This window comes from Chenopodium album, chromosome 7, assembly GCF_948465745.1.
Source record: "Chenopodium album chromosome 7, dcCheAlbu1.1, whole genome shotgun sequence".
Classification (NCBI taxonomy): Eukaryota; Viridiplantae; Streptophyta; class Magnoliopsida; order Caryophyllales; family Amaranthaceae; genus Chenopodium; species Chenopodium album.
This window is the reverse complement of record NC_137840.1, coordinates 21,616,666-21,631,300: the sequence shown is the minus strand read 5'-3', so window position 1 is coordinate 21,631,300 and position 14,635 is coordinate 21,616,666. Positions and strand designations below refer to the sequence as shown.

Here is a 14,635-nt window from a genome sequence, read left to right as displayed (position 1 = left end):
TACAATAACATTGATTTATTTTCGGATAATTTTGTCAGCAACTATCAATTAAAACACGTGTTTTAAAAACAAATGTCTATATTGATAAAAACACGGTTTGGGCAAACAGTACAATTCATGGACTTAGATAAACAATTGTTGTGTTTTGCAATAAATCAGATTAACAAAGAGAAAGATAAAATTATATTGAAACTAACATATTTAGGATCAATAGAAAAATCATAACCGGTTCCATTGTGAATTAATATTATCCTACAATACAAACTTATGTAGCATAGTTGAGTACTATTTAAAATAGAGAATTGACTTATATATATGTTTCAAATGCATCATCTTCATAAAGAAAAGTCTTAAAATTCAGTAAAGGATGAATTAGAATCTCTAAAAAAAACATAGCCACAAGTCAACACATAACTTGAATGATTCAAAAAGTTCAAAAATATTCTAAAAAGAAAATAAGATGAATAAATTTAAGAACATATGAAAATATAATCCTATATAATAATAAATAGTATGCATACAAATACCTCATGGTAAATTCTGGAAAACTTCTTTGTAAATTACATTGTTTGTAGTATTAGAAAGTTCATTGTCCTTGTCACATATTAAAATTTTCAATCCTTTATTGCTTGTCACTCTGGATATTGCAACATAGAGTTGTCCATGACTGAAGACTGGTCTTGGGAGATATAAACCTACATGTGAAAGTGATTGTCCCTGACTTTTATTTATCGTCATAGCAAAACAAATAACCAATGGAAACTGTCTTCTTTGAAGCTTGATAGGAAAATTGGTGGTATCTGATGAGCTTAATGTCATTCGAGGAATGAACACTTTATGCCCTATATTACTACCTGAAATGATTTTAGCTTCAACAACATGGTTTCCAAGCTGAGTGATCACCAATCTAGTACCATTACATAGGCTAGAGGACTGATCTATATTTCTAAGAAGCATGATAGGAACACTAACTTTCAACTAGATTATATGATTCGGCACCCCAGAGCATCTAATGGTATTTAGGAACTCAGGTGGGTAGATGTCTTCAATACCCACGGTTGCATTTGCCTGACATACGCTATCAGAATTAAATATACCTTCTCTTCACCTGGTAATAAAGATAGCAAGTAATCATTGATGATATCTACATTATCATGAGTTGGGGCTAAAATAACTCTTTCTCGAAGATATTTTGGATCCCATAAATTCTGCAAAATTTCCGGATAAGTACTTTCAACAATAGCTTCAACTAGATTACATGCTTCTCTTATTAGATTCTCATCAGGGATTATTATAGTTCCTTCACCATCATACGGCTCTCCTAACTTACCATCTCCAACTTTTAATATCCACTCTGAGAATTCCTTTATATCTTGATTGCTTAAATCTGAACTTTCCACTTGAAGCCTCATGTTCCTTGTAAGTTTCAAGACCTCCCAATGATCCCACAAATAAGATGAGTTGATTGTGGAAAAAACAATGTCTTGTCTACTTCCATTTGTGATAACCGGAAGAATTTGTCGAAAATCTCCTCCAAACACGATTACTTTGCCCCCAAAAGGTTTCTCCGTGGGCCTTAGAACATCCCTTAAGCTTCTGTCTAAAGCTTCAAAGCAAAATTTGTTGACCATAGGAGCTTCATCCCAAATGATAAGTTTTGTTTTCATTAAAAGCTCTGCCAAATCACTTCCTGGTTTAATATTACAAGTTGATTCTTCAAATACATTTAAAGGTATCTTAAACCTAGAATGGGCTGTTCTTCCTTTGGGAAGGAGGAGTGATGTAATTCCACTCGAAGCAACGGGAAGCACAATTTCTCCTTTAGACCGCAGAGCTGCACAGAGAGTTCTCCAAATAAAAGTTTTTCCAGTCCCACCATATCCATATATGAAAAATACACCCCCTTGACCTCTTGACACGGCAGGCATAATCTTCATGTATATCTTTCTTTGCTCATCTGTAAGACTTGAAAAAAGTTTCTCGTGCTCTATATGCAAAGCTGGTCTATCATATTGAAGTTCATCTTGAATTAGCTTGTTTCTTCCTTCTGACATAAGCATGTCATCTGGGAATGGTAACATGGGATATTTTCGAAGCGTACCACCATTACCTTGTAAATTTTTTTCAATTTCACTAAGAGTGTAGCCCTTCAATTGATCTTCATTTAGCTGCAAATCTGTGCATTTTAATGTAATATGTAAGTTATGCATCTAATAAATGAATATATATAAACAAATATATAAAGAGTATTTGGTGAATTTTTATGTATTTTAAGTATCTTACTGGGTTAGAAAAGGTATGTAATGTGGCTTATAGTTATCAATTATGATTGCATTATTCTGTTTATGCAATGATTAAACTGAAATTTACAATTAGCCTGAATATGCCTTTAGCAGTATAGCAAAGCTATTTTTTTATATAATATTATTATTTGGCCTTGAAAATTACATGCTTAATTTTTGCGTTATTGCAGATTGTACGTGACTGGGAGATCAAGCTGATATGTTCAGGATGTGGTTAGATCAGAAGTAGGCTAACAGGAGAAGTAAGTAGTATCTACTATCTCTCCTATATCTATTTTTTTATGGATAACATCTTTCATGCAATCTCTTTTGGGACAATAAGTAGATCTAACATTTTATGCTTTAGAATAACTATTTCTCTTACTTACAGAGTTTAAGCTTTGTGGACTGTCCTATTTGGCTTATTACTTGTGAGTTTAAGCTGAATATTAAATTTAATCATTAATGTCTTTGGTGCTTAGCCTGTCAACTTCTATATTGCATGATCAAATGTTTGCTTAGTCACATTTAGGTATGTTTCTTGCTAATTGAAATCTAGATTACGCATAGCAAATTGAAGATGGTTTTTCTTACTAATTAATATGTAACTTATTCTAAGAAATGAGCACGTTGCTTAGAGAAGATGTTTACCATCAATATGTAGAATGCGTCTTTGTCTGTGAATAATATCATCAGATAGTAAATGCCATGTCGCTTCCCAAACATACTCTGGTCGTGATAGACTGTCAGACAACAGTAGCATAGAAAAAAGGCTTCTTAAGTAATGTGCAGATCCCCAAAAGCTTGCTTCTTTAATCCCATCAACGTATTCTTTGTCATCATCTAATAGTCCTAGTGCATAGCAAGCATCTTTAAATGAAGGATATTGAACACCATGGATCGTTCTTATATCCTCATAACATGTTGGGCCTTTGACATGATTTAGTAACACTCGTAAGTAGTATCTCTCTCCACAACCTGGGAGAACATGGTAGATTCTCCCAATAGAAAATCTTCCTTTAATTTTTCGTTTTCTCCATCGTTTTTCATCTCTGATCCACACGAACCTTTTTGGGAATTCAGCATAAGTGAGTTGTCTAGCTTCCTCATCACTTTTGTTACACTCCATCCATGCTAAGAACATTGAATTCTCAATTGAAGGCTTGTTTATGACTGAATCTATAGGATCATCCTTCAAACACAACATTTTGCTCATCTTAAAGACGAAAACTCAATCTTTCAACAGGAGGAAATCTATAATGCATGTCAAATCCAAAAATTCTCCAAGTTGCTTCACAAGGTGAAATATACTTGCAATTTGTAAGAAAATATGTATAAATACATTTTTTTTTTTTTTTGAAAACATATGTATAAATACTTTCTTAACTAACGTAAATCCAACAAAAAACAATAACTATATAATTTTAAGAAACTTAAAAAGTGTAATCAGGGAAACTAACCTGCAATCATAATAGGACTTTATTTCATCAACATTATCACCATTTTCTCCAGAAAGTGTAGCTGTAACACGGTCATTTCCTTTATTAATGTATTTAAATAATTACTTGATCGACCTGTGTTGGTTGCACCATTCAATATTGATATGAGCACGATATTTTAGCAAGAGTGTCGGGTTGTAGGGAACAACAAATCTGTTATCCAGTTTGACTCCGTTCTTTTCAATAAATTTTCCATCATCCCTTCTTTTGTGCATTGGATACCCTTCTTCATCAAATCTTGTGCTTTCAGTGAAATTCTTAGGGAAATGTTTCGAGCATTTCCCCTCTTTCATGCATGGAGAATTTTTGTTCATCGCACCACAAGGACCATGCATCATACTATCCCCAAGAATTTCATATAATTCAGGGGTCTATTGGATCCAGAATTTCAGTAGATATAACTCTATCAATATCCTCTGCGGTTGAAATCTTATCATTGGGATGTAAAAATAGAAGGATATGAGCATGAGGAAATCCACGCTTTTGAAACTCTATTGTGTAAACCACTGAAAGAAAAAAAAAACTTATTTCATTTAGCTTATAAGCAAATATGTTTATGATACAATATCAATATTCGAAAATCTCATAGCATATAAATGACATAATAGAATAGCATTACAAACTTACAAGCATTAACTCTCCCGAACATTTTTTTTATCTTTGAGATCATGTATTAATCGATCTAGTTTCATCTTGAAAACTCGGCATAGGATGTCAGGTCTATCCTCTGATTTGAGTCCCCTCTTTTGGACAAATCTATTGATTTGTGGTCATTTTGGATTACAAGTGAATGTGATAAATAAATCTGGGTATCCATAACACTTGCATATGGCCATGGCGTCTTGATAATTTTTCATCATGTACCTGAGTCCTGCTGTAAATGATGAAGGTAAAACTACCCGTTTTCCAATGGAGGATGGATCTGTCTCCCCTTATTACAGCATCAGCAAGGTTCCTGTATAATTCTGACCTTAATTGCTTCTGATGTGTTTGAATGTAATTTAGTCGTTCTGCCTCTATCATTGTATACGCATCAACTAAAAATTGTTGAAATAACTTTCTTGACAACAACAATGTTGCAGATTCATGTAACCTGTCTTGAATCCTAAATGCAAAATACTCTCTAATACTTAATCGTTGTCGTTTCCTCATAGAATTTTCATCGGTGTCCCTCAACGGAATATCACCTCTATATCCATCCTCACCATATGGAAATAACAACGGGTATTGCATAGCAAGGTAAGAAGGATGAAGTTCATTAATTCGTTGTAGCATTCCTGATTGTCTTTCAACAATAATATCACTATCTGTCGAACATCCAATATCTCCCACAATGAGAGCTGCCACTTCAGATGCACTTGGGAGGTTGTATGTCCTCCCATCAGTCTTCCGTTTGCCGATAAGTTTTAGTTTGATATTTTGAGAATCGTTAGAATTAAATCGATCTCTTGCCATTCTAAAAGCTTTAGCAATAGGGTTGTGTAGATCAAGCATTGTTTTGAGGTCATCAATAATTGCATCTTCGAATTCATCAGAATTTCTTGAGTGGCCATAAAAAATGTTAAATAGTCCTTAATAAGTGATGTATCAGTTGTTTAAGTTTAATAATTTATGAAAAAAAATGAAAGAAACTAATAAAAATACCTCATGGCACGCTTTCTATTTGCAACCTCATTTTCTGTGTCATATATGTAAAGCTGAGATAATTTTGGAGATGATCCAGAATTTGGTAACAAACTTCCAATTCTATAATAGTTTTGACCATGTAATTTGAAGACATAAGGTCCTCGACCTTGGTTAATTGTTGTGTCAATCTTTCCTCCCATTGACGTAAATGCGTGCAACATGTTGTAACCTCTTATATTCTCTTGAAAATGCTTACTTTTAACATCATTATTCTTCAAAAATCTATTAAGTGGCGGTTGTGGTTCCTTTAGTAAAGGTAGTTGCACTTTCCCTTGCATACAACATAAGGAAAACTTTGGATTTTTTGAATTCCGCTTCTTCTCTAGTCTTTCCTCATACCACAACATCGCACCACAAAATCTAAAATTATATACTGGATCTCCTACATCCCAGTATTCTGTTTTATGATACAACCACGTTAGTTGATTACTAATACATGTTAGGAAAATAAATTGTAAGGAGAAACACATTACCTTTCAATGAGTTAGCTGAGATATCATTTTCACCTAAACACAAAAATTACATAAATATTAAAATATGAGGTTGTTGAATTACTTAAAACTTTAAATAATGTTAACATTGTTATATAATACCTTTGCTATCTGGAGTGTCGTCATTGATATTGGGATTTTCTTCTAAGGAAAAACAGAGCTACTCTCACCTATATAGGAGGTTGTTGCATTACTTAAAGCGTTAGTCAATTATAATTATAATTATTATATTTTTGTTATATAATACCTTGGTTAACTACTGTGTCATCATTCATAGTAGAATTTTCCTCTAAGGGCAAAGCAGAGCTACCCTCACCTGTATTTGAATAGACACATTCATTTCATTTAGAATATACTACGTACATTTTAATCAACACCAATAACAATACAAAAATTAGTAGTACCTCCTGATATTGTTACCAAGTTTGGAACGTTGTTGTACATTATGATTCTTTTTTGATTACTTTTTTTCCAAGCATCAAAGTGGTACTTTTTCTTCTAAGTTGAGCCGCATCACATAGAGTAGAAGTATGGATTCTCCGAAATTGGTTGGGAACAAAGTGCACTTGAATTAAAAAAAATCATCCATAATTAATACGGCAAACAGAGCACATTAAAATACTAAGAACCAAAAAGTTGTTTGAATGGTGGTTTTATACATAAAAAAAACTTATAATTGTATCTGCAACAATGATGGAAATTATAAAATGACTTCAACTTATGAGATCAACTTTAATTTGATACATTGTATTAAGTATCACAATTTTGAAGATCAATTAATTATAAACCAAGTAATTGTAAGAATGCTACTTCTAATTAAAATTTTCAAATGTAGATGCATGTATATTATTATGTAGTTGTTCTCTATTAACTTCTAGTTTTGTATAGCTGCGCTTTATTCTATCCATCTCATCCCCTCACCCACAAAAATCAATAAAAAAAAGAGTTTAAAGGTAGTTTATACATGCTAGCTATTGTGTTGTAGCTAAATTTAAAAGTAAGAGTGACCTGACCATTTGAAATGTCGCCTAATGGGTTCCTTTGAATTGATTGTACGTCTTTAATCTTTGTTTGCTCTATATCACCTGTATATATATATTTTTCATGTTTAGTTTAATTTGCCTGACCATAGAGAGAGTAATTTTATTCAATCTGTAAATTAGAAATTACCATGATTTTCACTATCTACGCTTCCTTGTGATTATCGCTTTTCTCTTCAGCCTTGCAAGCCGTGCAAAATTTGGATCCATGGATAAATCTGTTGACAGTATGTGGACAAATTATTTATATAACAAAAATTAAGCTGTATACGATGAACTCATTTGTTAATGTGACGTACTTTATATTGATATGAAGTTGTTTGCGTATGACATCAAAAGCAAAAATAAAATATTAAAATTGTATGCAATAAGTATAGTTCTACCGCATGAAACTTATGAATTTCAATACCTTTAGACCAAAATCAATTAAAAAAAATCTTTTATAAGGGTTTTTTTTTTCAATATGATATAATTAACTTACCATGTATCAAAGTAGTATTACTTATAAAATATTTTATGCTTATCACTATAGAATGAAATAAAATTGTCATCTAAGGAAATACTAAACTATTTTAATCATATATACTATACCTAAATATACTGTTAATTCCTTTCCAAGTGTATATTCCATTAGCTTTTTCATAACTACTTCTTTGCTACCGATACTTTCTCATAATTTAGTCGGCCAAAAAATTATATAAGATCATTTTTCTACCCTATGAATATATTGAATTTTATTACACGAAGTAAATAGTTAGGTTGTTGTATATCTTTTCATACATACCTTAATTGGTCATTTAATCAACTAGTCATATATTTTAGATATATTGGAATCAAGAAAATCATTTTGACAATCTATTTACTATGCGTATGCTGCCTAAATATATTCTTATTTCCTTGCCAAGTTTATATTCATTATCTACATTCTATGTCATAAGCTGTAAGATTCACTAAAATGAACCTACTCTATATGATGCTTGATTATTGTAAAAAAGATCATTTGAATTATTTTTTTTTAATAATACTTTTATTTTTTTTACAAAAAACTGAATTTAGTGGATTTTTTTACTCTATGATGACTATGATTTTTCATTAAATAAATTAAATAGATAGGAAATAAATAGTTAGGTTGTTGTACATCTTCTCATTACTACCTAAGTTGATCGTGAAATTTTATTTATTTATTTTTGGGTAAAGGAGTACTGTGCAGAATTTCGCTCTATGGGATTAATGGAATCTTTCTTTGATCGAGTACAAATGATTCAACCAAGTATTATCATGACAGTCGTACTTATCCATCATCCCATTACAAAAAACATATTCAAACTTTTATCTGTTCATAAATTACAATACTAAGTTCAAAAAATAAAACAATATGTTCAAATAGTAAGTAAAGCTCGTAAAACAGTGATACTTATACCCAAGTCATATAATACACACAAACCCTATATATTCATAGATGCAAAAATGTTTAAGTTTAAAATAAGTAAGTTCATACATTAAACATACATATTCATTACATAATATACAATATTCATAAAGACAAATTAATAACAGTGGACAAAATAATTATAGCCAAAAACATATTCAATTGGTAATATACAAAGTTCATTTTTGTGTTATAAGAATTCATATGAAAGGTACCTTGGCCAATAATGTTCGAATTCTGCAGCAGTTTCACAATACTTCGTTAGAAAATCAAACAAGTCTGTGAACCCCTTCATAGCTCTAAATTTTCCAATATTTGTTTTTGAGTTCTCCCCAAGGTGCCATGTGCACAATCGATGCGTAGAACTAGGGAATACTGCCCGAATAGCAGCAGCAATAGATGGTGCTTGATCTGTCATTATAGTTATTGGATGACGCCCACCTCCCATTTATCTCATGAATGATTCAAACAACCATATGAAACTACCTGTTTTTTCATCAAGAACAAATCCCATGCCAAACATAACGTTGTTACAATGGTGGTTCATCCCAATAAATGGGGCACATATCATGTCGTACTTATTCGTTCTATAAGTAGTATCAAAAACCATCAAATCCCCAAAAAATTCATAATCTCTTTTCATCCTTCCATCTCTCCAAAAGACACAAGTAAGAGAGTTAGCTTTATCTACCTCAAATTCATAATAAAAATTTGTTTCCTTGGCTTGTCTTTGAGCAAAATACTTGATCAATTGATTACAATCCGAACCATCAAGCCTATTTGACTTTTCAACATCCAAAGCATTGTATACATCCTTCTTAGTACACCCAAGGTTTGGTGAACCACCAACTTCTTTACTAATAACACGAAGAGAATCACTAACCCGAACACCACTAGCCTTCATAACACTAATCACCTTCAAATGTTCTTTATTCACTTTTCTTTGAGACCTAAGCAAATGTCTTTTATCAATTGGAATCATAGGGTGATTATGATCCATTAAATGTTGTACAACAATCCATACACCACGCTCAATAATGAACTCAACAAACGCACCACAATTTGTTCGAAATTCCAACCTCTCATAGCTCCTAACATCCTTCTTAGAATCATCCTTCAAACCAGCATTTGAACATACATATTTCCTACTTCGCCATATATTAGTGTCATAAATTGTTCGCACATTGCTCCTCCTTATACTAAAACCCATCTTAAAGGCATAATCATTGTACAAATCAAATGCTTCCTGCTCACTTCCAACTTCTTTGAACATTAATTCAGATACTTCAGCTTCCTTAAACACAACAACATTTGAATTCTCTGAAATAATAAAAAAATAACAAAGTGTTCATAATATGTACAAAAAATGTTCATAAAATCGAATACAATGTTCACAATTACTATACATAATGAAATAACAATTCATTGTCTGGAGATTGTACATTGTGCACTTGTAGACAATTAATGTTCATAGTATAGGAATGGAGTATTCAGATTAAACATATACATATTCAAAATATAAATGATAAACGTATACAATGTTAAATATACATACGACGAACTCAAAAACAAATTCAATTAAAGAAGAAAAAAATCATAACGAAAAAATCAATTCAAGATTTCATAAATTTTTCAAGAAATCAATAACAATTGTAAATTGAAATAGTTCCATCAACGACAATCATTAAATAGAACTTGAATAAATTCATGAAATAAATAACAAAATTCAATAATTATAAAATCAAAAAATCAATCATAAAAATGCAGAACAAAATTATAATTGAAATTCATCAAATTCAATGTCGTCAAACTCGATTAATCAATAATAAATTGAAATAATCACAAAATTCAGCAAAATTCATGAAATAAATCACAAAAATCAGCAAAATTCATCGAATTCAATGTCGTCAAACTCACTTAATCAATAAATTGAAAATCATCATATTCATAAAATATAAAATTAGAAATCAATTAATCAATAACCTAATTAATAATAAACAACAAAAACTAACCTGCATTGATGATTTCGTCAGGAATAACGATCACCTCCATTGTTAAGTAAAGAACAGAGGAGGAGAGAGAAAATCTTGATTAAAAGCGAAGAACAATAGAGCGAAGAACAATGGAGTAAAAAAAGAGGAGAGAAAAAATTGCAATCAAATGTGTAATTTGAATGAGAAGAGAATCGAATCAAATAAACCAAATAAGGAAAGAGAAAATTAAGGAAACTTCTAGCGGGAAACTTGAAGCAGAAATAGAATGTGGAAGCTTTTAGTAATGGTTGCGTTTCATACTTACGCTTCTGCGTTTTGGCTTGTTGCAGCCAGCTTGGCTGCATTAGAGTGCAGCCAAGAAATTGCGCAGATTTGCTGGAACAAATTGAGCATAAGGATCTGGCCCAAGCCCAAAACGCCGCCCTCTATGTTGATTACTCACTCTATTAGGCCGCCTCTCATCCATAGTTTCCGAATCTGATGGACTATCAGATCTAGAAAAGAATTGATCCGTGTCCTCACCCTTAGAATTTCCACCTGAATCTTCATCAGAAGAAAGATCATCATCACCCTGAGCATTCCTCACTTCCCAAGGAATATCTTCTGGTTCCTCCGGCCTCACTAGATTAAGGACAGAGTTCCTATACCTGAAAATGTTAAGCAATCCTTTTACAAAATTATTACAAATTTCATACTCACGAGGCCCATACAAGACTCACATCCCCTGCCTTTCCATAGCTGCCACTCGTTGTCGAAGGCGGCGCTTCGCTATCTCCTTTAGAATGAGACATTTCCCTTTTGCATGTCCAATCTGACCATAATTCTTACAGAATTTGAAAATTCCTTCATACCTAAAAAAACACACCCAAATAATACTACCCCCTTCAAGAGGAACATAACAGCCCGGAATCAAAGGTTGTGAAACATCAATTAACATACGAACACGTAAATCAGTACTATCAGGAACATCATTTCAAAAATCTTCACATTCCTCAATACAACCCACATGAGATAGAATTTGAACCGCCCACTCCCTTGTTAAGTAAGGAATAGGTAGTCCATGCACACGAACCCACACTCGAGTAGTATCAAAATTAATATTATAAGGGCTATAAGTACGATGATACCTCCGCAGGTTGAGTAACCTGCCATCAATAACAGCTGATTGTTGGTGAAGAATTCTATCCAGATCCGTTTCCTTAAAGCATTCAAAAAGCAAATAAGCGCCCACCTTATGCACACGAATAACCCCACGCCTGATCCATCTTGAATTAACAATAAACCGCACAAAAGACAAATTTGGCGGAGCTGGTCCCAAAAAGGATCCAATAGCACACCTATTATAATTAATAGGTCCAACCACAGAGAAGTTGGTGGGAGTAATTGCAACATTCCCCATTCTACCAGCATCATTTGAACCTTCCAATGGGGGAGGTGAACGTGTGTTTGGATTGTTATCCATTAAAGAAATAGAGAACCAAGGAAAGAAAGAAAAAGACAGAAAATAGGGTTTAAAGAAAGGAAAACTGATGATTGAAAGAAATAGGCAAAGAAGGTGAAAGAGTGTAGCTTTCCCAAATGCATGTTATCCAAGTGGCAGAAATTGTAATGAAGAAGTAAAACAAAGATTACACAACTTGAGATTTCTTGTTGATTTTGGAGAAGATTATGTTCTTCAATCACTGAAAGATTTGAGAGAACTTCAAGAAAGTTTACCGGGCAATAGAAACACATGCAATTTCAGAAAAGAGAGACTTTGAAACTCTTCCTTTGCATGCTATAGTGAAGTTGAAAAGAAACTTCTAAACTCACTTCTAGTTGGATACGCTCTCGTTTAGAGAGAGAAAATTTTTAATTGCTTTTATTAGTTTTCTTGTTTCTAGTATCATGTTAGGATGTTATTTATTGCTTTCAAGTATCATGTTTAGATTGCTTCTTATTTTCTTCTATCATGCTAGCATCATGTTAGGGCTAAAACTTTGATCTTTATTATTTAGTGACATGCTAGGATTTGTTATTAATCATGTTAGTATCATGCCTAGGATCTTGCTAATATTATGCTTTATTGAGAATTGTTTTGATGATGATTAGTTGTATTAATTATTATTATTGTTTCTTGATATTATATATTATTGTTATTTTTTGATCATGTCCTCTGTTGCAGGATTAAAGAGAATTTGTACTTTAAATCACGCTTAATAAGATAATTAATAATTTTATTTAGGCTAATGTGATTTTAATTGAAGTGATCGCCAATAATAGATTTGTTTGTGCATTAATGTTCAACCAACATAGATTAAATATGCTTAGAGTTAATCTATTGTTTGTATCTTAGTCGGAAAGAGCACATGAATATAAGAAGAATAAAGTAGAGGTCTATTTAGGGCAGGTTCAATGTCTTTTAGGTTGGATTTGTACCTTAATCCCCGAATATCCAGTCATGGTTCAAAACCACTATGGATAGCAATCTCATGGATCATGAAGGGGTTTAACCTTCACCCTGTGAACGGTTGGCGACTCTTTTTCTTTAGCTTCTGTCCCTTTGGACGCCACCATACTTAAGTGTATAATCACAGTGGGGCTCAAGTGTGGGATGCTTGAAATATTCCCTACAGTGTCCCTTAGGAAAGTTACGTCACCAAGACTGGAATCATCTGTCTGTACCTACAAAACAACGGAGAATATGGGTAGATGGAGTTCCGCCTCCGACGATTAAGTAAATACGTGTACGAAGAATGTAAAAAGGTGAAAAAAGGTAAAAATGAGATTTTCTCGGATTCTGAGATCAGGTGTTTTCTCTTATGTGAGAGAATTCAGGTGTTGTAATAAATGAGGTGAATGAATGTATCCCAAAAATAGGGGAAATCTCCCTATTTATAGTGTCGTTGTGCCCTTTATTAGGTCACTCTAACCTACTGGGATGCGCCGTTTTGCAGCATTCTTGGGAATTGGCCCTGAAGGCCGCAATTTCCTTTGCCATCTGGGGGCGCCACGTGTTAACTAGTGAGTGGTCCATGTTGGACCTATCTAGGGATGACACGTGTCCCTCTCCGATTGGGCCATGTAGCAAGGGTATTTTTTACCAAAACATCAGGGTTAATTATGAGATTTACTCAAGAAGATAAATAGTAAAACTAATATTCACCCCTGCAATGCGTGACACTTGTCACAGTCGTCATGTGGTGTGCCACGTCACCCTTGTGAGGGGCAAATGATTTGAATATATTTACCCTAGCCATGTGGACCAATGAGAGTGTGGCATGTGGTCACGCTAAAGAGAGTCCAAAGTAGTCCTACCAGAGCTTGACATGTGGCATGCAGATAGTAAAAAAAAATGACGATCTTCAAGACCCATTCCCGAGGTTCCGCAAAACGGCGCAGCCCACCAAACATAGGTTATGTAAGGGCGCGATTTCCCATGACCCTATAACTAGGAACGTTTACCACAATTTGGGAGCACGTTCATATATTGCATCACAAATAGTTCTCTCGCATCAAACAAAACACCAGATCTCAAGATCCGAAAAGATACTTTTACTTTCCGTACATTTACTTCACTTTCACCATTTTTAACTTGGTCGTCGGAGGTAGAACTTTGAACCCTCAAAGCTTTCGTTTGTTTGCGTGTACAACCGAAGAGTAGCCAATCTTTGTGACGTAACTCTCTCGTAGGACTGTTGACACTGAAATTTTGTTAATTATTAGGTATCAGATATATGTAAATAAGGAGATAAATATAAAAAAATATAAGATATTTATATAGAGAGTTGTAAAGTAAAAAATAATAATCTACGAGATCTCGAAGATAAATATCTTATATTTTTTGATATTTATCTCCTTATTTACATATATCTGACACCTAATAATTAACAAAATTTCAGTGTCAACAAGGACATCTCGCAAAAAATCATGAAACATTTTTTATATATTAAATCGAGCATGTTCACGAGCTTTCGAGCTGAGCTTTGACTTGCTCGGCTGGGCTGGTAAAGGTTTCGAGCCAAACTCGAACTCAAGTCAAGCCTTCTCAAACCGAGCTTTGACCTAATTAAGCTCAAATAGTTTAGCTCATTCTCTTTATCACCACTGGTTGTAATGTAAGTACTTGTAACCCGTAAATTAAACACTTTTATCGGTTGTTTTGTTTTAACAAGAGTGAATGAAAATGGGCCAAAGTTTATGAGAGTCTCTGTACCAATCCCGCCCACGAGAAA

The 14,635-nt window shown here is 33.2% G+C and overlaps 1 protein-coding gene and 1 pseudogene across 1 annotated transcript; both read right to left on the bottom strand.

The window, feature by feature from the left end:
• Positions 1–528: 528 nt before the first annotated feature.
• LOC145640081 (uncharacterized) lies at positions 529–6,030 on the bottom strand (annotated as a pseudogene).
• Positions 6,031–8,875: 2,845 nt separating this feature from the next.
• On the bottom strand, positions 8,876–10,479 carry LOC145640080 (protein FAR1-RELATED SEQUENCE 5-like). The gene is made up of 2 exons (XM_081691392.1): positions 10,440–10,479; positions 8,876–9,747 (listed from the first exon to the last, which is right to left on the bottom strand). Exons 1-2 carry the CDS (start codon positions 10,477–10,479, stop codon positions 8,876–8,878), a joined length of 912 nt encoding a protein of 303 aa, XP_081547518.1.
• Between the last annotated feature and the right edge of the window lie 4,156 nt (positions 10,480–14,635).